The sequence below is a fragment of the Equus asinus genome, chromosome 4 (genome assembly GCF_041296235.1).
Source record: "Equus asinus isolate D_3611 breed Donkey chromosome 4, EquAss-T2T_v2, whole genome shotgun sequence".
In the NCBI taxonomy this organism is placed as follows: Eukaryota; Metazoa; Chordata; class Mammalia; order Perissodactyla; family Equidae; genus Equus; species Equus asinus.
The window spans coordinates 42,970,866-42,994,010 of NC_091793.1; the positions used below are offsets into that span (position 1 = coordinate 42,970,866).

At 44.8% G+C, this 23,145-nt stretch overlaps 1 protein-coding gene across 2 annotated transcripts in view; it reads left to right on the top strand.

The window, feature by feature from the left end:
* Positions 1-23,145, top strand: part of STAB2 (stabilin 2) — a 147,812-nt gene that overhangs the window by 80,917 nt on the left and 43,750 nt on the right. For both annotated transcript variants that reach the window (XM_014865791.3, XM_070507167.1), the window contains 12 exons: positions 750-848; positions 934-1,041; positions 4,352-4,483; positions 7,476-7,604; positions 8,923-8,979; positions 10,031-10,126; positions 11,009-11,204; positions 12,907-13,002; positions 16,927-16,972; positions 17,806-17,882; positions 20,629-20,754; positions 22,541-22,614. In XM_014865791.3, the coding sequence (XP_014721277.3) occupies positions 750-848; positions 934-1,041; positions 4,352-4,483; positions 7,476-7,604; positions 8,923-8,979; positions 10,031-10,126; positions 11,009-11,204; positions 12,907-13,002; positions 16,927-16,972; positions 17,806-17,882; positions 20,629-20,754; positions 22,541-22,614 (1,236 nt within the window). The remainder of the gene's footprint in view (positions 1-749; positions 849-933; positions 1,042-4,351; positions 4,484-7,475; positions 7,605-8,922; positions 8,980-10,030; positions 10,127-11,008; positions 11,205-12,906; positions 13,003-16,926; positions 16,973-17,805; positions 17,883-20,628; positions 20,755-22,540; positions 22,615-23,145) is intronic.

A 23,145-nucleotide genomic window follows, 5' to 3' on the forward strand; every position in this document is an offset into this window, starting at 1 on the left:
TTGGTTTTATTCCTTCTCCTTAGTCTGAAATCCCATGGGATTTCTTGGTATAGAACTCATTTGGCATGACCGTGCCCTCTGGTATAGACAGCTCTTCCTTATGGAATAGGTCCTGAACCCCTGTATGATGGCATGTCCTGGAGGGGTGGAGCTGCATCTTTTCTGTGTCCCTTACCAGCACTAGCACCTTGCCTTGCACACAGTAATAACTGGAATAACTGACAGCCCGCTAGGTGCCAGGCATTGTGCCAAGTGTCATGTGTCACATTATCTCATTTGATTTTCACAATAACCCTAAGAAAGTAGGTGCTATTGTCCTCACTTCCTACGTGAGACAACTGAGGCTCCTCATGGCTTAGCAACCAGACTGAGGAAGAAGTTATGTGAGCACAAAGAGTTGTGACGCATGGTGACCAATTCAAGCCCCCTGCTGAGCCTCTGGGTTGCCCTGGCTGCCAAAGGAGCTCCTTCTCTGCCAGTCAGTTGGACATGCTGGTCACCTTTGTCAGGGCCACCATGAACAGTTGTGCAGGTTGCATAAAGGTGCCTGGCCTAAGGGTGGAGTGGGTCTGAAATTCAACCCACTTTCTTCCCCAAGTCCGCACCCCTGTTGGTATCGCAAACTCTCAAAGGAAAGAATGCTGCTTTTTTAAATTTGCAGAGGCACTCTCTGTGCTAGCAGTGGTCCTTATAATTGCATACTGTCCTTCCAACACATGCTAACAGAATTTGGGGGCTTCCTTTCCCAGGTTCTGCTTCCCCAAAGAGGTCTAACTGGCTCCTTACCAAACCTGCTCACCCGGCTGGAACAGATGCCCGACTATTCCATCTTCCGGGGCTACATCATTGCAAGTACCACATTCTCTGCATGACCCGTTTGCTCAGGTTACCTGGGGACGGAAATCCCTCACTCTTGTCTCTTTCCATTCACAGCAATATAATCTGGCTAATGCGATCGAGGCTGCTGATGCTTACACAGTGTTCGCTCCCAACAACGATGCCATTGAGAATTACGTCCGGGAGAAAAAGGTCACATCTCTAGTAGGTATCGGCAAAAATAAGCACAGAAGTTATGTTCTGGAAATTCACTCACTCAACATTTTTCAACCCATCAATCATGTACCATTTCACTCTTTCATTAAAACTTCCTTGTCAATATCATGCAGAGACGCTCTCACACACAAACCTCCCCCGGGCCAGAGCTGCTCATGTATTTAGTTCGTATTCCTGGAAACAAACACTTGGGCCCATAAACACAAGGACGCAGGCGTCCCAGGAACCTGGGAGGATCCTCATGGTCGCCGCGCCCTCCTCTCCCTGGCCTGGCGTCTCCCTGGTCCCATGCCGGGAGAAAGCAGCAGGGACCTAGACGGAGTTCATCATCTCTGTCTTCCTCCTGTTCTCCCCTCTCTATCCTCCCTGATTCCTAACATCTGGAGCTAAATATCAAAATTTGTCAAAGGATTTTGTGAAACAATAAAAAGCTCCAATCATGCCAGTCTCTGGCTCAAACCCTTGGGTGGATCCCCATGTCTTATAGGACTGAGTCCAAACCACCTCCCCAGGTATTTAAGTCCTCCATAAACTGGCTGAAATTTATCTTAGATTCAGTGGTGGCTCCAGAATTTTCATTTAGAAGGAGGCCAGGGTTGCCCTGCCCCCAGCCCCACAATGAGAGGACACATTGAAACTGTGTTTACACAACAAGCACACTGTTTTCACTTATATTTTTAGATAGAGTGACTGAGATGAAGATGCTACTGAGATGGGGGCTGACACTTAAGTCCTTCTAAGCCACCCTTGGGCCCACTGCTCTCTCCCACCAGTTCTCTGCAGAAGCCCTGTGGTCTAACCAGAGTGATGGTTTCATGGACCCTAAAGAAGCCAAAGATGGGTTTGGTGCCCTTGCTTAGTATCTACACACACACACACACACCTGCCCCCTAGATCAGGAAGGCTGCCCTCCATCCCTCACTACCTCCTGAATCCTCCATACCCATTCTTCAAGTCCAGTCTCACCTCCTCAGGGAAGCTGACTCTGGGCCCCCTGAGCTACAGATAGTCCCTGAATTCAGACCATTTTTACACCCCTTCAGCACATATATACCCCTGATGCAATAAATTTTCTTTTCAAGGGCATGGGTCTTAGCTCTCCAACTAGATTATAAACTCCATGAAGGCAGAGCCGGGGGTCTCAGATTTTTGTAACTGGCAAGTTGAACGAGCAGTAAACTTCAGGCAATCCCATAGCCTTTCTGCACCCCCAAAGTCCTACAGGCACTTTAGGTCGCAAACACAGTTCTCAACTAAGTTAAAAAAAATCCGGCCCCTTGTACTAATCAACTTTTTGAACTGGATTTAAATTAAATTTTCTCCCCTCACTATTCCATGCTGGGGCTTTGTCCAGGCAGGCAATGGAGGAGGGTGCTTGGTCCTTGAATCAACCAGGGTCCATCAGGACAGAGAAACTGTTACCAGCGAGAATTTAGTATTATGAATTGTTTATGAGGTATACGGCTGTATAAATATAGTTGAAAGACAAAAAAGAGATCACAGAGGTAGCAACTGCAGGAAGCATCTACGACCCCAAAGGCCGGGAGAACAGAGGGAAGAGACTAGAAAGACTAAAACTTAGAAATGAAGAGGAGGAGCCCCACGGAGCTGGAACGCAGACCTGTGAGGGGGGGGTGCTGTTCAGCTGGTGTCTCTGACCTTGGAGGAGGGTCCCTGGGGGTCCAAGACCCAGACCTCCAGGGGAGGGCATCGCCTGGCTGGTGCTGATGTCTTGAGGTAGGGAGGGCACGACAAAGCTGGTCTGCAAGTGAGAAGAAACTGCCATCTGGATTCAGGTGCCACTGCCGGGTGAAGACGTGTGGCTGGAGTGATACCATAGGAACAGGACGCAAACCAGAAGGGGAGATCCTGTCTCCCTCTTCTTTTTTTTTTTTTTTTTAAAGATTTTATTTTTTCCTTTTTCTCCCCAAAGCCCCCCGGTACATAGTTGTGTACTCTTCATTGTGGGTTCTTCTAGTTGTGGCATGTGGGACGCTGCCTCAGCGTGGCCTGACGAGCAGTGCCATGTCTGCGCCCAGGATTCGAACCAACGAAACACTGGGCCACCTGCAGCGGAGCGCGCGAACTTAACCACTCGGCCACGGGGCCAGCCCCCCTGTCTCCCTCTTCTCTAATCGGCCTCACAGTCTGCCTGTAGCACTTTCCACTGGCAGAGGCTGTGGCGGAGGAGAACTGGAGCCTGTCGTCCCAGCCCCAGTACCAGAAAGTGGAGTGTAGAGGGTGGGTTTGGAGCTGAGAGACGATGACTCAATTACCCCTCTTCCTCCTTCCTCATGTGATGTTTCTATTCTCTTTCCTGATCCCACTAAATTCAGTTTTGGGCTCACCAGGTTGGAAGTTGCAGGGTGGAAGTGTTGGTGGTTGGGAAGAGATGTTATGAGGGTAGGAAGGTTCTCATCTAAATGGTACTGTCTTGAGATGGCATTGCACTCTCTGGTCCTGGCAAGTGTTTCAAAGCTCACGCTCTCTCTCTCTGACACTTTGATGGGTTCTTCGGAGACCCCACCCATCACTGGTGGTCTCTGCCTGCAGTTCCCTCCACCCCTGTGTGTGCACTCTCTTCTCGCTGTCATTTATTTCTTCCTCGGACTCGAAGCATCCAGAGCCCACCTCCAGCTTTCCCCCCGAGGAGGCCTGTCTGCCCATGTAGGCAGCCATTCAGGACAAGACCTAAGGCGCCAGCTCTCTCAGACACCGCCTCACATCCGGTCCACAAGACACATGTATGCTCTTGTCCCAAGCCCACACTGGGAGTGCAGGCATGTCCCAGCAGGACAACCTCCCTACTGCACTGTGGATCAGCCTGCCAGCTGTCCCTAGCATGAGATTTCTCAGGTCTGAGTGAGACCCCAGTCCCACAGCCCACCCGATCTGCAGGGGTCACAGATCAAGCTCGTCGAAACATCCCATCGAACCTCCTCTTGTGACCCTGAGGTGAAAGGCAGGCTGGGTTGTGGCCTCTCTCTTCACAGCAGCTCTCACCAAAGAAACCATCTTCAAAACCCTCCCCCAACCTTTCATGCCCTCAGTCTGGGTTTTAGGGTCTCATAATGAGTTCTTGACCATCGTACATGGAAAATCTGCAAGTTCTCTGAGGTGATGTGTCTCGAATGTAGTATTCAATATCTCTCGTGCCCTGATGCCTTAGTCAAAACTTCCAGGTCAACAAGCGGTTGCTCTTGTCATCCCCACAGTGCCTGGCACATTGGAGCAGCCCAGTAAGTGACTGGGGACTGGCTGACCTACGGGCTGACTTTCAGTTCTGTGTGTTGTCCAGGAGGAGGATATAGTCAAGTATCACGTGGTCTTGGAGGAGAAACTGCTGAAGAATGACCTGCACAATGGCATGCACCGGGAGACCATGCTGGGCTTCTCCTACCTCCTCGCCTTCTTCCTCCACGATGACCAGGTGCGAGCCTTAGACATAAACCCGGGAATGAGTGTCTTAGCTTCTATCATCCGTCATCACTTCCATGTTGGATACTCTCACCAGTGCTTCCTAAGCCTTGTCAACAAAAGACAGTTGTCTTTGTTGCACCATAAAGTGATGACTAAGCCAAACTGTCAAGCTCCCACTCCCCACTCACCCTCCTGTCACCAGCCGTCAGATGACCAGTCTGGCTTGGCTAATCATGGTCTTTGGATCCCAGCAGTCACGGTGCACTTTAATACTGATTCCTAACAAACCCAACAGAGGGTCCCCCAGCAGTTTCCAAGATCAAAGGGAACCTGAGAGCAAAACCTAACTCCCAGGAAGTGGCCCTGGCCCCAGGCCATGAGGAGCCTAACGATGGACGCAGGATCCGGCAGCCAAATGAATTAACGTTATTATCATTGCTTGATCATAGACACGACAGTCCTAGGACCAACTGACCTCCACAGCAGTATCCCAGCGTTTACCTCAGCCAACCCCTAATATTTAAAAGTGTTTAGAATTCATAAAAAAGAATTAGTGAAACTAAATATTTAAAATATAAAATTGTATTCATCTATTTCAAACATCAAGTGAGAAGATCAATCTGTGAAAATTCAGCAAGAAACTCACAACATAACTCCAGTATAGATTCTCTTAAGAAAAAAATAAAAACAAATAAATAATAATATAAATAAAATAATAATAATAATAAATAAGATAAGCTAACCACTATGTTAAAATGAAGAAAATTTAATCACAAAGTTTTAATCAATAATAGTACTTGGTCCTTTTTAGAAGTGCAATCTTAAAAACAATTTTCTCAGTGTTATCAACATTGAAACACAAGTGAATTTTTTTTTTTAAAGATTTTATTTTTTCCTTTTTCTCCCCAAAGCCCCCCGTACATAGTTGTATATTCTTCGTTGTGGGTCCTTCTAGTTGTGGCATGTGGGACGCTGCCTCAGCGTGGTCTGATGAGCAGTGCCATGTCCGCGCCCAGGATTCGAACCAACGAAACACTGGGCCGCCTGCAGCGGAGCGCGTGAACTTAACCACTCGGCCACAGGGCCAGCCCCAAAACACAAGTGAATTTTTGTATACATTTTCTTTAACCTGCTTGGGTAAAAATCTTTCTGACTCTTCATTACTTAGAGAATAATCTAATTCCAAATATTTTCCTCTGATGCCTCCAAATGGTCTCACCTATTGTGTGAGAACCTTGAGGGGATCCTTTTTGATACATTTTCTTATTTTTCCAGGTAAAGCAATTTTGTATTGATAAAGAGCTTACATTTTTGTTTCTGTTTTTATCTATGCCCTGTTTTATTTCATCATGCAGAGATGAATGTTCCAATGCCCTTAATTGAATCAGTTTCAATTCTGTCATTTTTATTTTCCATTTGTTTGGAAATTCTTCAGTCGAGAGCAATCTTACAATAGAGGCTTCATCTTACAATAAACAAATAGTTCCATCTCACAGTCAAGGTTTCGCTTCTGTCGATAACTCATTTACTTTCTCTTAGGACAATGGAGATGTAGAAAGATGCTCTCCACATGAGTAGACTTGTGTTCAAACCAAACCTTGACTGCAGCCCATAATTCTCTGGCTACATCTCACAATGAAAATGATTCACTTTTTCAATACCAAAGCAACAGTACTGCAGCGTCAGAAGTTCTGCCATGTTGATGTTTTAAAACAGCTCAGCCTCTTGGAATTCTGGAAATTCCTGTTGCAATTGCCATTTGACACCACGAGGAAGGTACCCTGCTAGTTTTCCAAAGCTACACGGACCCTGGAATACCTCTGTGGAGCAGAGCCGTGACTTTTCCCAACCTCTAAGGGAAATTCGCTTGACTCCAAGTAAATCAGAAGGGACTTCAACATTCAGAGGAAGGCACGTAGTAGAGTCATTTTAACATTGCTGCAGTGGGGAGTGTGGGGGATGTTATTAAATTTTAATTTAATAATTTTAAACCCTGATTGGATATGAATTTGACATCTGCTTAATATCATAAAGAATTTCCCCCTTCTTCCAACCTGAGCCCTGCTACACACACACACCACTCCAATTTTTCAGGGAGCCATTTGTTTCCAGTTATATTGCTTATATTAATGAATGAATTAATGGCTTCACTTATTTTGCATTAATAAATCACTAAAATATCCTTCCCTAAAAAAAAATTAAAACAAAACATGCTGCAACTAGAAACTGAATTTGAATTGGCAGCATTTAAATACTGACTTAGCCCCATGTCTTGGGTGCTTATGGACACACTAGGCCAAGATGGTGACAAACATATCATGAACTCCAAAGAAACCTCAAGGGAAATGTAGGGTAATGCAGACCTCTGAGCAGTCTCCACACACTAGGAAATGGTGTCATCTGGTGGAACACTTTCTAGAAACTCTCAAACACTCCAAAAATGCTAGTTATTTTTATTCTTACATAACTGTCACTTAGCCTTTCTGAGGGTTGCTTGCAAATTAACCATGAAGTAGAGATGCTAAAAGGACAGTGGGTTTCATTCTCTATGTCTTGGTTTTGGAAAGTATTAACCCCTTCAGAACCCACTAATCTACAGCACTGCTGAGCTCGCCCATGGAGCCATTTTGCCAATAGGCACTAACATAATGATCATGATTTAGATTTTTCAAACAATCATAAACCAACTAATTTGAGGGATGGAGAGAAACCTTAGAGATTATCCAGAACAATCTCTTTCTTTTACAAAAGAGGACATTGAGACTCAGAGAAGAAAAGCAACTGGCCCAAGGTCGCACAGGTGGATGGTGCCAGATGCAGACCTGTTACTCAGACTCCCATCTCCTAGGCCAGAGGTCTTTCAACTACGATGTGCTACATTCTGGGTGAATATTGGAATATCTCCTAGGCTGTTGTCATGCTAATATCCTCCAATCCCCATCTTCCCTATTTCTATTTAAATCGCTATAATAAAAATTTACATTTAACCCTCTGGTTCACAGCTGTACGTAAATGAAGCTCCGATAAACTACACCAATGTAGCCACTGACAAGGGAGTGATCCATGGCTTGGGGAAAGTTCTGGAAATTCAGAAGAATAGATGTGATAACAATGACACTACTATCGTACCAGTAAGTTATATCCCAGGCCAATGATGCAACTAAAGAGTGTTGGCTTATTTTTTTAAGCATATTATTTAGGCATTATCTTAAGCATAAGACTCATCTAATACGGTATCTCAATTCAGTTCAAAAAACACTGAGTGAGCATCTCTAGCATGCAAAGCAGCACACCCAGCTATGGCTCTACAAAGATAAATAAGACATGACCTCTGCCCTCGAAGGGCTCACAATCTAGTGCAATAACTTGCACCTTGAGTGCCTTGGAAATGCTGCCTGGAAGGCTGTGTTGAGCAGGATTCTGAAGCCATGGTCTTCCTCAAAAGGAAACCATGCCACGCCCAGCACAGGCAGGGGAAGGGGGCTATGGGGCACCTATGGTAGGTGTTAGCCAAGCTTGGAAACTTGGTCCACTAGGAGAGAAAATACGGAAACGGGTTATTTCAATGTAATATACAATGTGGTAATGGAGACTTTTCACTCCAGTCCATGGGACGGTGTAGGATCTTTCAGCAAAAGTAATAACTGCTGACATTTATTGGGCTCTGATTATGTGCCAGGCACTGCTCTAAATATTTTACATGTTTTAACCCATGTAATCCTCACAACACCCTACAAAGTAGGTACTATGACCCTACCCATTTTACTGATGGGGAAAATGAGCCACAGAGAGGTTAAGTAACACACCCAGGTTCATAGAGCTAGAAAGGGGCAGAGAAGGAGTTCAAATCCAAGCAGTCTGACCCAAGAACCAGAAGTCTGAACAACTACATCTACTCTCCAGTAGGTGCTAAGAACTAGATGCACTGGCCTCCTCCTGTTTGAGGAACAGGTCACACTTAAGAGTGTCTGTCATTCTTAAGTTGTGCTCTTTGTTTTGGAGTAGCATATATGACATCCACCCTGACCCCTCACTGAACCATGTGCTCCCGAGGCTGGGCACTGTCTGTGACACATCCGCTTAGTCTCTGAATCTGGCCCAATTCACTAAAGAATGGATTTTTGATAAATGAGGGTTGTTGTTGATGGAATAAGGATTTAAATGAGATAAGACTTCCACGCATTAAAGGATTATTAGCATCCTTTAGATATAATAGAAGACTATTATGGAGGAAAGCTTGGATGCTCCAACATAGACCCAAAGTCGTTGAATTGCTTGTCACAAAGAACATTAAGGAGGTTGATCAGATGAGCTTCTCTAGTATCTTTCTGATTTTCAATTCCATATTCTAAAATCTTCACCTCCATTGTCTGGAAAATATTTGCAGCCTCATTTTGCCCTCAAAGTAATAACCATGAAATATTCTCTTTGTCTCTGTGCTTTACCAAGGGAAAGTGTGGGAAGTGTCCCCAGCAGCCGATCTGCCCACTTGGAACGAAACCATTAGTAAGTATTTGGTCTGTTTTGATAAAACAGTGTTCAGATCCCAGGGACGTCCAAATTACTAAGTGCATCTCAAGCATATCTGTTTTTCACTGCCTTCATCTCTTCACTTAGTTTTAATTTAATTTCATCTTCTTATATGGTATGCATCTTTCTAAAGTCTTGAATCCATTTGGGTTTTTTGAGACCAAAGCAAAATTTTGATTAATAAATAAAGAGAAATAAAAGTCCATCTCAACCAGTGCACAATGCAGGAAGAGATTTTTCGCTTTCTACATCTTTCATAGCCCAGTGGCCTGCTGAGGACAGGAGCAAGAAATTTTATCAGAGAAGGCAGACTCCATATCCAAAACCATACCCAGCCTGGATGAGTTCCACCTGCCTGATTTCCTTCTCTAGCTGAAGTTACAACTATCTTTCTCTAAGAAACACATGGCAGACTAGGGGGAGGTCGACATGTCTTTGAATGAATTATAATCTATGTTTCTTGTAACTACTTATTGTCAATGCTACTTCTCATAAAGTTCCAACCATCACAAAGAATAAATACTCATGCACCTTCTGTAGCATGATAATAATAATTCATCATGGTGACAATGCTGATTCTCTCATTTGAATTTTAATTTAATCTTGTATTATATTTCACAAGTCTTTGAAAACAGCCTTAATTCTTTCTCAGACCAAGGCAGAAGATAAGTCAATAAATAAATAGAAATCAAGTCTCAGATCAACCAATATACAGTGCTGGAAGGACATTTTTATCTGATTTACTCTATGATATTCTTCCTAACTTAAATTAGTCTTCTAGAGAAAAGTTCTTTCTATAGACTACTACCTTATAGAGTAATTATTTGGGTTTGTCCACCTGGTGTTCTGGCAGCCAGTATTGCGTTTCTGTATTTTCTTTCTTATGAAGCATCTCCAAAAAACCATCTCCGTCCCTTTCTAGAACATTTTAGTCAGAGAGACAGCCATGCATCACTCACCTACTTGCTTCTAGAGATTGGAAAACTTTTCCCAGCTAAAGAGCTGATATAATTATTACATTTCATAGGGTGAAGAGATGAAGAAATGTATCTACACCGTTTATTTCATGGGCAAGCGATCCGTGTTCATTGGGTGCCAGCCAAAATGTGTGAAAACTGTCATTGTGAGTACGCTGATTTAACCATCTTTCTAATTATTGCAGCGACATCGGGACATCTAATCATATGTTATACTTTTCAAAATGCCTTTGCATGGATTCTTTCTGCCACCTCCGCTTCCTCCTCACTATGCTCGTTATCGTCATCATTCAGAGTAGCAGTGGTGGCAATAAACCTCAGGGCAGCCTTGCGAGTCGGCAAATAGGTAAAAGCTGCAATATTTAATTGCGTGATAAAGAAATTGAGGGACTGAGAAGCTCAGAGGACCTCCCTATTCTGACAACACGGTGAAATGCCCTGTGAGCATGCTGGTGAGCAAAACAGACAGAGGAAATGGCCGATTTCCTAAGGAAAGAAAGTGTACCTGGTCATTTAGAAAACAGGACCCCAGAGCCAAGTACCTTTGGGCTGTTGCTTCAGAGTCCTCAGGAAAGTTCTTCCTGTCCTGCCTCTTTCCCAGAAGACTAGACGTAGCCTCTGTCTATCCTACAGGGGCAAGATGGTTTGGCCCTGACGCTGCACAGCCTGGGGGGGGCAGGAGATTTTGTGTTTTAAAGGCACTCAAGAATAAAGGCAGAACCCAAGCCAAGCAGACATCCTGCAGGGCGTCCCCCACGGCCCGTCCTTCGTTCTCCCTTTTCTTCATCCTCTTCTCTAACTTGCCTTTTTCCTTTCCCTCTTTCCTACCTCCTCAGCGGAGCCCTCCATCCTGTTCCTAGCGCCCCTGGCAATTGCTTAGCGTCACCTGATTCTCAGGGGTCTCACCACCCCTCCAGGTGGAGTCGAAGCTGGGGTATACACCCAGTCCCACCAGCGGGATTTCTACTCTGTGGCTGGACAAAACCAGAAGGTGAAAGTATGAGTCCAGCCTTGTCCTTCCATTTCAGACGAGAGAATGCTGTGCTGGCTTCTTCGGTCCCCAGTGCCAGCCGTGCCCAGGGAAAGCCGGGAACGTCTGCTTTGGAAACGGGATCTGCTTGGACGGAATGAACGGCACGGGCATGTGTGAGTGTGGAGAGGGCTTCAAGGGGACGGCCTGCGAGACCTGCACTGAGGGCAAGTATGGCGTCCACTGCGACCAAGGTGAGCACCCTACTCCCCACCCAGGCGGCCTCCTGGGCTCCTGAAACCAAGCAGGAATGTGCAAGGAAAGAGTGATTCCCCAAGCGCTCCCTGAGCAACCAGTCTCCCCAGCCAGGCTGGAATCCCATCTCTATTATGTGGATTATAAGAACATCTGTATGGTGTAATTGGCATAAGGCAGTGTTTCCAGACATTCTTAATCACTAATCTACCCCCAATCTGTTCATTGGCATCCCCCAACCCAAGCACATGAGTCTGTATTTGCCGTGCACACTGGTCCTCATGGTTACACTCTCAGTTTTGGACATTGCTTGATACTTTGAAATGCACATTTGTGCACATTATCTCCTTTAATCCACACGGGAACCTTATATACTTGGGTATCGTTATACCCATTTTACAGATGAGGCTATTAAGGCCAAGAAGTTGAATGTCTTCTCCCAAGGTCACACCTGGTGAGAGGCAGAACTGAGATTTGAAGGCACACCTTGCTTGACTCCAGAGCCTTGTTCCTGAATCATGCTGGCCTCGATGTGAAGATCACTCTATCAATTCATCCTCAAGAACACCCTAAGCTGTTTTCACAAAAATCATCATCTGTTGGAGCCAAGTCCTCTGCATCCTCTCACCCTGACTTCCTTGTGCCCAGGGACACACACTGATAAGAGAGTTGACTTGGGAGAAGGGATTTCCTTGTCCATGAGGAGAACACAAAGCATTTTTTCTACCCTGTACTAAAAATCATAAATTTGATCTGGCTGTCACTGTTTTCTTTTTTTTTCTTTTATTTCTTTTTTTTTTTTTTGGTGAGAAAGATTTGCCCTGAGCTAAAATCCGTGCCAGTCTTCCTCTGCTTTGTATGTGGGATGCCTCCACAGTGTGGCTGATGAGGGGAGTAGGTCGGCACCAGGGATCCGAACCCATGAACCCAGGGCACCAAAGTGGAACTTTAACCACTCGGCCATAGGGCTAACCCTATCACTGTTTTCTCATCAGCTAGTCTAAGCCAGACAAAATCAACATATAACTGAATCATTATAATTGGTCTATATAAGATGTAATTGGAATTATAGTACCAATTTTTTCTATGTTTTTTGGAAGCATTTTCAGCTTGCATTTATGCAGGCATTCCTAACCTAAGGTTCTATGGATGACCTTCACGGGGTCCAGCAAACCCCAAAAGCTGAATGCTTTTTTCTGGGGAAGGCATCCAGAGCTTTCATCCAGTTCTCAAAGAGGCTCATGATGCCGCTGCTGCGTAGCAAAGGAATCAGCACTTCTATGTTGTTGAAGAAGGCAGGGCCACACCAGGTTTACAATACCTACAAAGGAGTCCACTTCAGACAGAAGTCCACTCTCAGAGAACAAACATGGTTCCATCCCAAGGGGTCCCACCTAACCCTGGATCCTCAGATAACCTCAGCTGAGGACACTTTCACCCAGCTTGGGTCACCAGCCCGCAGTGCTACACAGTCCCAAAGATGTGCTCTTGGTTGAAGCATCACTGATTCCCGTCAGCCTGCTCGATTCTATCTCCCACACCCCACCCTTCCTGTGAACCCAGCCCTCCATTAAAGACAATGATTCCCTGGAACCACATTGAGGAATTAAGTGCACTGAGAGGAAACTGTATGGTAACTGACAAATGCATTATTGAGCACAAGCCAAAAGGCTGACAATTTGTGGGCATTTTTCCACTTAGCATGTTCTTGTGTCCACGGGAGATGCAACCAAGGACCCTCGGGTGATGGCTCCTGTGACTGCGACGTTGGCTGGCGAGGAGTGAAATGTGACAGTGGTAAGGGCCAGCTCCTCAGTCCTAATGATCTGTTCTTAGCCTCACTTCTCAGCAGCTACGTTTTTTTCCTTTGCAAAACAGAAATGACCCCTTTAGTACTTCCTTTGGCAATCAAAGTCATTCCTATTTGCAGCAAACAGTTTGTAAAATAAAGAAAAGCAGAAAGAAGAAAATAGAAATTCCTCATACTCCCAAAGCAGAAAAGAACTATCACTAATATTTTGTGTTAGCCTTCCAACTTTTTCTAGGTATATAAACATAGGTTCCTGGGATCGTACTCTACATACCATTTTGTAACCTACTTTTTCATTTCACAATATATAATGGAGATCTTTCCATGTGAATAAATATAGATATCATTTTTTAAATTTCCACACAATATTCCACTATATGACTGTACCACGCTTTTTAAGCCAAATTTCTCTTATCATAATAATGCTGCAATGGATACTTCCTATATACATCTTTTTGCATTTGTCTAATTAATTCATTTGGTCCTATTTCTAGACGAGTCTCAAGTCGGCACTTTGAGGGGAGGATGTGTTACTTGTTGCCAAGTTGTTTTCCAGAGAGCCTATCCATTTCTTTTCCCGGCATTGGGTCTGAGCAGGCCTATTCCCCCAACCCCATAGCATTGCCCCGATGGTACCTAACGTGCTCCAGGTGACAGTGATGAGCAGGAACAGTAGTTCAGGCAGAAGAAGCACATAGGATAGCACAGATGTGGGACGACTCCGCACATTTAGGGAACCAGAGGATGGCAGAAGGAGAGGAGTACAGGGGCAAAGAGGGAAGCTGAATGAGAACCGGCTGGAGGTGTAGGCAGGAGTCGGATCATGACAGGCTAAGGAGGTGGACCTTCTGCTGAAGCCAATAGGAAGACAGTAAGAGGTTTTAAACAGGGCAGCAAGATGCTCTTATCTGCATTTTAGAAAGATCATTCTGACACTACATTGGAGAGAATGCCCCTGGAAGCAGGTAGCAGAGACGCCCCCTCTTCTAGAGCAGGGGCTGGCGAGGAGTCACAGGTGTCCGCCAGCCCAATGAGGGCTCCAGGGCTGTGGGGTTGTCAGAGGAAGTGTCTTTGCCCAAAGCTCCAGCTGATGCTAAAATCAAACGAATGCAGAGTGAAGAGCTGGTTGAAAAGCTGAAGTCAGTAGTCTGAATGGTCCCAAGCCAAGGAGACACCTAGAGCAGATATCAAATGCTGGGGTGCAGAGCCAGGGGCCAGAGGGCCTGGGCGAGGGGAGCAGGAAGCAATGGGGTCACATAAACAGGAAGACAGTCTGGGGGAATACCTAGAATAGATAATCTCATCCCCGGCTGTCACTTAGGTGCTTACAAGAGCATGGTGCGACAGAGGACCAACCGCATTTAAACCGACAGGGAACAGTCTGGAGGCTGTGGCAAGTTTTCAGGAGGCAATTAATGAAAGTCTGAACTAAGGCAGTGGCCTGATTGTGGCAGGAAAAATGGAGGTATTTGACTGATTGTCAAATGAGGTAGAATGGAGAGCACATGGTAACTGGACGCAGAAAGAAAGGAACAGGGAGGGTCAACCGCACGGATGGTGGGCCAATTCAGGAGAGGACAGCTGGGGTCGTTCAGTTCAGGGGAGGCTGAGTTTAAGGTGCCAGAGAGCATGGGAGTGGAGATGCACAGGAGTCATTCGCTCATTCATTCATTCATTCATTCATCAGACACTTGCGGAGCTCCTGCCAGGTGCTGGCTGTATGCTAAGGACACTGCAGTGAGTTCCTTATGGTCCCCGCCCTCAGCAGTGTGTACCTGGAGGAGATGTTCACAGGTCCCAGACAGCCACTGTAGAGCAGGCAGTTGGGTCTGTGGGTGCAAGGCTTAGGAGTGAGGTCAAGGCTGGAGATACAAGTGTAGGAATCATCAGTGAGCAGAGAGAAGTGTGTATGCTTCACACCATGAAGGGGAAGAAGAAAGCAGTGCCAAGGACAGACCACCGGACTCCCTCCTCTTCCTGCTTTCTCTACTGTGAAGAAACATCCCGTCCTCCCGACCTGCTCGCCCAATCCAGAACCACCCACTCAGCCTCTGCGCCACCCTCTCCCTCACTGTCGTATCTAAATCATTCCAGCCCTCCACATCCTTCCACCTGCTCCTCCTCTCACCAGCAGCCGTGTGATCCATCTCTTTGCCTCTGGTCCCATCCTCCTCCATTTCACATTGCTGCCAGAGGGAACTTTCCGAAACACAGATGTCTTAATCAGTTCAGGCTGCTATAGAAAAGACCATAGACCAGGGGGCTTCTAAAGAATAGAAATTTGTTTCGCACAGTTCTGGAGGCTAGAAATCTGAGATGAGGGTGCCAGCCTGGTCACGTTCTGTTAAGAACCCTCTTCTGTGTTGCAGACTGCCAACTTTTCGTGTCCTCACATAGCAAAAGGGGCAAGGGAGCTTTCTCAGGTCTCTTTATAAGGGCTCTAATCCCATTTGTGAGGGCTCCACCCTCATGACCTAATCACCTCCCAAAGGCCCCACCGCCTAACACCATTACATTGGAAATTAGGCTGCAGCATGTGGGTTTCAGGAGAACACATTCAGTCTATCACAATAGATAAGATCATGTTTCCCACCCACTCCCCAGGACTTGACCACATGCTATGGTTCTTCATTGCCTACAGGAGAACATTCGCTGCCTCAGGAGAAATACCTTAGCAGGGCGGATTACAAAGCCATTCACCAACTGGTACTTGCCCAGTTTTCCAGCCTGGTCTCCAGGGCACACCTGCACAAGTAGCTTCCAGTCTAGTAATGGAAATAAATGTCCATTAGTGTCCAAAAAATAGTGATATGGCAGTGCAGAGTGAAGGTCTTCCAAACTAGAGCAGGAAAGACAAGTCCTTCGTTCGTGTGCAAACTCTCCACTCCCAAGCCCATGGCAGACATCACTAATCAATCATTGCACTCTTTCCCTCAGAGGCCAGATAGGGGCACCACATTCTTCTCAAAAGAGCACACCATGTAGTCACTACCAATTAATTGAAGTTGGCTCAAAGGTTTAGAGCAGATTTCAGAGAGGAAGATCTAAAAGATCATTGGTATTTCAATAGAGAGAGAATGGACAGAAAGGGATTTCCAGGCTCAAGGAATGGCATACATAAAGACGCAAAATTGCATGGCCTCCGCTCCGGCCCCTTGCAGCCTGTAAACGTTCTCTCCGACACAGAACAAACCACTTTTGTGGCCAGATGTCTGTTTTGGGACCTTCTGTGCAAGTTGGCCAGGCCTAATCAAACTCTATCCCCAAAGCTCTTAGCATGAGCATCCTCCCCAAAGGGGACTCCTTCCTCATCTCTAATGATTTCTTTCTGGATCCTCTCCTGCCAGGAATATCTGTTAGCTGGGCATCCAAGAGTGAGAACCCGCGTTACATCCAGGAAATTTAGGAATTAATTTATCAAATAGATAGTGAGTACTTGCTGTGTGCCAGGCCCTGGGCTATTTCTGCATATGCAAAAAAACCTTTTAATATTAGTTACAATTAGGTGTTTGCTTGTTTATATCACTCTATGATAAAATGATGAAAAGCTAGAAAGAATAAGGTAACATAGGAAAGATAAATAAAAGTGAAAAATCAAGCCCCAGGGAAGGACGTGCATCAGCACGCAAGGGGGGACACTGTGTTTACTCATCCTGGCATCCTCTTCACCCAGCACAGGGCCTGGTACACAAGAGACACTCCAGCATATTGGACCTTCAGATTGGGCTCTGAGCTTGCTGGCAGCCAATGTAAAAAAGGATTTATGTGGTCACATAGTTTTCCATAGTTCACATGATACATACCAGTTACTTCCAAGGAGGTAAATCTTTTCCAGCACCAAGTAATAACAGAAAGTTGTCAGTGAGGTTTAGGAAAAGAGGGCTGACACAGCAATTGATTCTCTTTTTCAGAGATCACAAAAGACAACTGCAATGGGACCTGTCACACCAGCGCCAAGTATGTACCTCTGAGCCTCCTTTGGGGACAATGCCAATGGGATTCTTTACTAATAGTGTCCTCTCCGGGCCCTACCCTCTGGGAAGTAGTTTCCTGAGACCATTTCTGAGGATTTAGGATAAATTTAAGTATGAAACTAAAATAGCTCTGCAAAGGCCACCATCAACTTGCCAGATCCAGCCTTTTGGACAAGCCGGCACCTGAGTTACCTGGCATGCTGGCAAAAATGCCAGTTGTAACCCCTGGCTCAAGCCACGAGGACACTTTCAGAGAGGCAGAAGGAGCCCCGTGGGCCTTGCATTCACCAAACCTTACTCCCCTCTCACAGCCAAGCCTTACTTGACTTCATACTCCTAATGCCCAAAGGGGCTTAATGGGTTAATTCATTAAGAGCCCAGGAGCTGGAGTTAGATCTGAATTGAAGTCAGTTTCTATGATTTTCATTGACTGCATGACCTTGAGTCAATTATTTCATACCTCTAAGGCTCAGTTTCTCCACCTGTAAATGAGAATAATGACAATATCTACTTGTTGGGGCTATTGGGTATGGTGTAGGTTACATAACGTAAAGTGTGAAGCACAGGCCCCAGCACACAGGGCGCTCTCTAAAGAGCGATGGCCACCCTCCTCACCCCTGGGCTGATGCCGACATAAACGCTCTCTGTAGTTTGCCTGATAAATGGCTGCAGTTTTAGCCACCCGAAGCAGGGCCATGCTAGGAAGGGACTCTCCTCCCGAGCCTTAGACGGGACCTGCGAGTGCCTCATGGGGGCAGGAGCTGGGAAGCTGTTATGTGTTTTTCTACAAACAGCCTTTGCCCTTTCTCGTGGCAGCTGCCTTCTGAATCCGGATGGCACAGCCTCGTGCAAATGTGCGGCAGGATTCCAAGGGAACGGGACTGTCTGCAGAGGCAAGTGAAGAAGGAATTTGCTGGGGGTGACAAGGCTAGCGTGAGCTGTGGAGAGACCTGTGTCCCTGCAGACCGAATGGGCTGCTGCCCTGAACCGTTGACAGTGAACTGGATGTAACAGGGCAGCTAGCTGTGCCTGAGGGCAGGAAACCAGCTGTTCATGGACGGGGCCAGCTGGTTTGGGGACGGGCAGGCAATTGTTCTGTTTTCCTCTCTGAATATTGGTTCACAGCCTTGATGGCAACTGGAATCACCTGGAGAGCTTTAACAAACACTGGTTTGATTGACCTGGGATGTGGCCTGGGCTTGAGGACTCCAGAGTGGGACAGAAAGGGGCTTGAGCCCTGGTTCTTCCTCCGACTACCCACATGGCCTTGGGTGGGTGTCTTAACTGTGCTGAGCCCCTCTTAGCTCATTTGCAAAGTAAACATAAAATCACCTCCTTTGCAGAGTGGTTTTGAGATGAAACGACCTCTCTGTACACAACGGCAGAATGATGCAGCTGTTAAAAACAGCCCCGGCATGGGACTCTCCGGGTTTGAATCTAAGTGCTTATAACTTGTGTTACCTTGGGAAAGTTGCTTGACTGCTCTGTGCATCATCTTGTCATCCGTAAATTGCAGATAATAGGAGAATCTCCCTCCCTGGATTATAGAATGATAACCTGGATTAATACCTGTGAAGTGCTTAGAACAGCCCTGGCACAGAGCACTAGGTAAATGCAAGCTAATACTCTTACAGTGCCCAACACATAATTGGTGCCAGAACAATGGAAATGCTTAGCATCATTTTTCTCTTGAGCACTGTGTCCAGGCAGGCTTCGGGCCAGATTGTGGCAGAGCTGGACAATGATTACACCAATCTGCTTTCTAGACCATCTTAACCTGGGCATTCTCCCAGGATGCAGGTACCCTGACCCTGGTCCCAGATGTTTCCTGCGGTAGGATGTGTACAGTATGCTAGTGAAAACAGCTGGAAAGGACTAATAACTGGAATGCTTTTCTTGCCCTCTGTTTTTGGGAAAAATAGTGAAAGCAGAAGATAAAAGTTAATATAAGAACAACCCATATTTCTATAACATTTTCATATATATTATCAGATATGAGTCCCCAAACCTGTAAATAAATCTATATAGGTGGATCTGGAAGTTTATATGAATTAAGTGGCTTGTCCAAAGTCACACGGTAACTGAAGGTCAAGCCAACACTCAAACACACACCTTGGGACTCCAAGTGGATCTAGGTCTTTGATCCACTTTGAATTAATTTTTGTGTATATTGTGAGGTTGAGATTCAAATTCATTCTTTTGCATGTGGATAGCCAGTTATCTCGATATCATTTGTTGAAAAGATTATTCTTTCCCCCATTGAAAAATATTGGCACCTTTGTGGAAAATCAATTGACCATAGATGTATGGGTTTATTTCTGGACTCTAAATTCTATTCCATATTATACAAATATATATATATACATACACATATATTCTATGCCAGTACCACGCTGTCTTTACTACTGAAGCTTTGTAGGAAGTTTTGAAATTAGAGAGTGTGAGTCTTCCAACTTGGTTCTTCTTTTTCCAGATTGTTTTGACTATTCTGGGCCCTTTGAATTTACATGAATTTTAGAATCATCCTGTCGATTTCTGCAAAGAAGTCAGCTGGGATTTTGAGGGAGATTGCACTGAATCTGAAGATCAATCTGGGGAGTAGTGCCACCCTAACAATATGAATTCTTTCAATCAATGAACATGGAACATCTTCCCATTATTTAGGTCTTCTTACTTTCTTTCAACAATGTTTGTAGTTTGAAGTGTAGAAATACAATTGATTTCTGTCTATTGATCTTGTATCCTGCAATCTCGTTGAAGTCATTTATTAGTGCCAATAGTTTCTAGTGGATTCCTTAAGATTTTCCATATACAAGATCATGTCATCTGCAAATACAGATGGTTTCACTTCTTCTTTTCGAATCTGGATGCCTTTTATTTTATTTTATTGCCTTGGCCAGAACCTCCAGTACAACGCTGAATAGAAATGACAAAGCAGACATCCTTGTCTTATTCCTGATCGTCGGGGCGAGCAGGCAATCTTTCACCATTAAGTACGATGTTAGCTGTGGATTTTTCATAACTAGCCTCTATCAGGTTAAGGAAGTTTCCTTCTATTTTTAGTCTGTTGAGTGCTTTTATTAAAGGTATTGTATTTCATCAAATGCTTTTGTTCCTTCTATTGAGATGATCATGTGGTTTTTGTCTTTGATTCTATTCATCTGCTGTGTTACATTAATTGATTTGGGGATGTTAAACGACCTTGCGTTCCTGTGTAAGTCCCACTTCATTATGGTGTATAATCCTTTTTGTATATTGCAAAATTTGACTCACAAGTATTTTCTTGACAATTTTTGTGTCTATATTCATAAGGGATATTTGTCTGTAGTTTCATGTGATGGCTTTGTCTGGTTTGGATATCAGGGTAATACTGGCCTCAGAAAATGAATTGCAAAGTCTTCCCTCCTCTTTCAGTTTTTGGAAGAGTTTGTGAAAATCTGGTGTTTCTTCTTCTCTAAATATTTGGTAAAATTCACCAGTGAAGACATCTGGTGCTTTGCATGCTTTTGAATTATCCATATTTAATCCAATGCCTGCATTTTGAAGTGTCTTCCATTTCTCAATGACTCAAGTAAAAGTTCATCAGTGGTTTTCCCTCCCTTTTCCCCCTCTGCTCTGGGTCATCTCTCTCTTCTACAGCAATCAATGCCTGTGAGATCAGCAATGGAGGTTGCTCCGCCAAGGCTGACTGTAAAAGAACCACCCCAGGAAGCCGGGTGTGTGTGTGCAAGGAAGGCTACGCTGGCGATGGCATCGTGTGCCTAGGTAGGTGCCATCCCTCATCCGTCCGGTGGCAATGGTTTGAGAGTCAGAGCCTGTTAAATGATCCTGATGTGTGGGCTCTTATTAGGACACGCTACTGCTGGGATCATCTTTCAGTTTGTCTGGGCAGGAAAGTATGAGGGTGTGAAAAAGGGACCACGGGGGTATGAAGGTGTGGGATGCCCAAAATTCCCTTTGGAAGGAGAAAACTTTCTTGAATTAAACATTATAGTGGTGACTGAATTTTTAAAAATTAGTTATTTTTTATACAAGTAGCACATTCTCGTTGCAGAAAAATTAGAGAATACGTATACTGGGGGAAAAATTCTGGAGATAACCACTCTTACGACTGTTGTATTACCCCATTTTGCTATGTATGCACATACTTTTTTAAACAAAAATCGAATCTCATGATATGTAGTATTTACCATGCTTAGCAATATGACTAAACTTCTCGCCTTGAAATTAAGTATCCCTCCAAATCAGTATTTAACAGCTACATGTGTTCTACTATAAAGGTATGCCATAGTAAGTTGTCTGAATTTTAACTTTTTAGCTGTAAAAAAAATATTCACATAGAAGATTTGCAAGAATAGTACAAAAAAGGACCCACTTGCTCTTTACCTAGATTCACTTATTGTTAATATTGCCCCATTTCCTTTATTATTTGCTCTCTTGGTGTATATACATTTTTTTCTAAACCATTTGAGAATAAGATACATACATATATGTATGTGTATATATATATATATATATAAAATATTCCCTTTATCCTTAAATTGAAGTTTTGAGAATAAGGATAGACTCTGACATAACCACAGCACAGATAGCTTCAGTAAATTTATTACTGATATAATACTTTTGTCTAATTAGCATTTGGATTCTAACTTTGTCAGCTGACCCAATAATGTCCTTTTGTGACATTTTTTCCTCTAGTGCAGGATCCAGTTTAGGGTTGGGTGTTGCATTTAGTTGTCCCGTCTCTTCAGTCTGTAATCCAGATGGTTCCTCAGCCTTGCTTTGTATTTTATGACATTGACATTTTGGAAGAATACAGTCCAACACCCAAACTTTTTTTTCGATATGGATAATATGCCCTTCATTTTGGGTTTAGCTGATGTTTTCCATGATTCTGTTCAGATTATGCATTCCAGACCCGATGTCACACAAGTGGTGTTGCATCCTTCTCAGGATGTCACGCTGGAGGCTGGCAATTCCCAGCTGTTTCTCGTTTGGGATGTTAATTTTGACCACTCGGTCAAGGTGCTGTCTGATTCCTACCATGTACACTTGCTTTTTTCCCCTTTGCTACCAATAAGCAATCAGTGGAGAGAACTTCAGCATCAAGCAAATATCCTGCTCCTCATCAAAACATCCTCTGAAATGTATCATCTGTTGACGATTCTTCCCTGAAGCAACTATATTGTGATAGTTGCAAATGATTTCTTTTTAATTCCTAAATCTCTTCATTGATAACATGTTGGACTGGACTCCAAGACTGTATTATTTCAAGCCCTTGACTGCAAACGTTCATATTCATTTAATAGAGGGACAGATGCCAGCCCACTGACTATCCCTCTGCTGGCACAGTCCCGTCCCAGAGGAGTTGATTTTGAGAAACTACATCTGGTACCTCCATGTTGGGTTACTTTGGCTTCAGAGTTGTCAGAAAACTGAATCACACTTTGATACCCTTGGTCAGTTAGCCATCCTTGCTGATCCCTCAAGATGTCTTGACTTGAAAATGAGACTTGATGCTTAGGCCAAGTGTTGGCTTTTTGTTTTAAAGAAATTAACCCGTGTTTGGAGAACCATGGTGGCTGTCACAAGAATGCAGAGTGCACGCAGACGGGACCCAATCAGGTGAGCTCCACCTCCCCAGGGGGCCTACGTCTTCCTAGGAGCAAATTCCTGGGTCCTCAGACCCAGCCCTAAGGGGAAGCGGACCTTTCTTTTAGCTTTCTGATGACCAGAATCCCACAATTTTTCTTTGGCTTGAGGCTCTGAAGTGCATGTGCCACAGGAGAAGATAACGTTTCTAGGCCCTCTGTCAGTCACATATTCCCAACCACAGGCAACCTTGCAGCATCTCCCTAGAGAGCAGGTTTGGGGAGGTGGCAGAAATGTGAGGGCTCCAACACACACAAAGGAGGAGAGAGGTCGAGGGTGTAAAGACACAGGTGGGGAAGCTGGAGTCTCAGGGACCCAAATTCTGCCTCCCTCAGTCTCTGTCACATTGTGAAGAAGCACGATGGTCAGGCAGGAAATGACACACATCAGAAACTGGATGATGAAAGACAGTCCCCAGTGAATGTCCCATTGACCTTGTTGAGCCACTCAGTGACCTCATGCCCAGTCTCCCAATGGCAGATCAAACAAGTGCCTAAAGTGCCC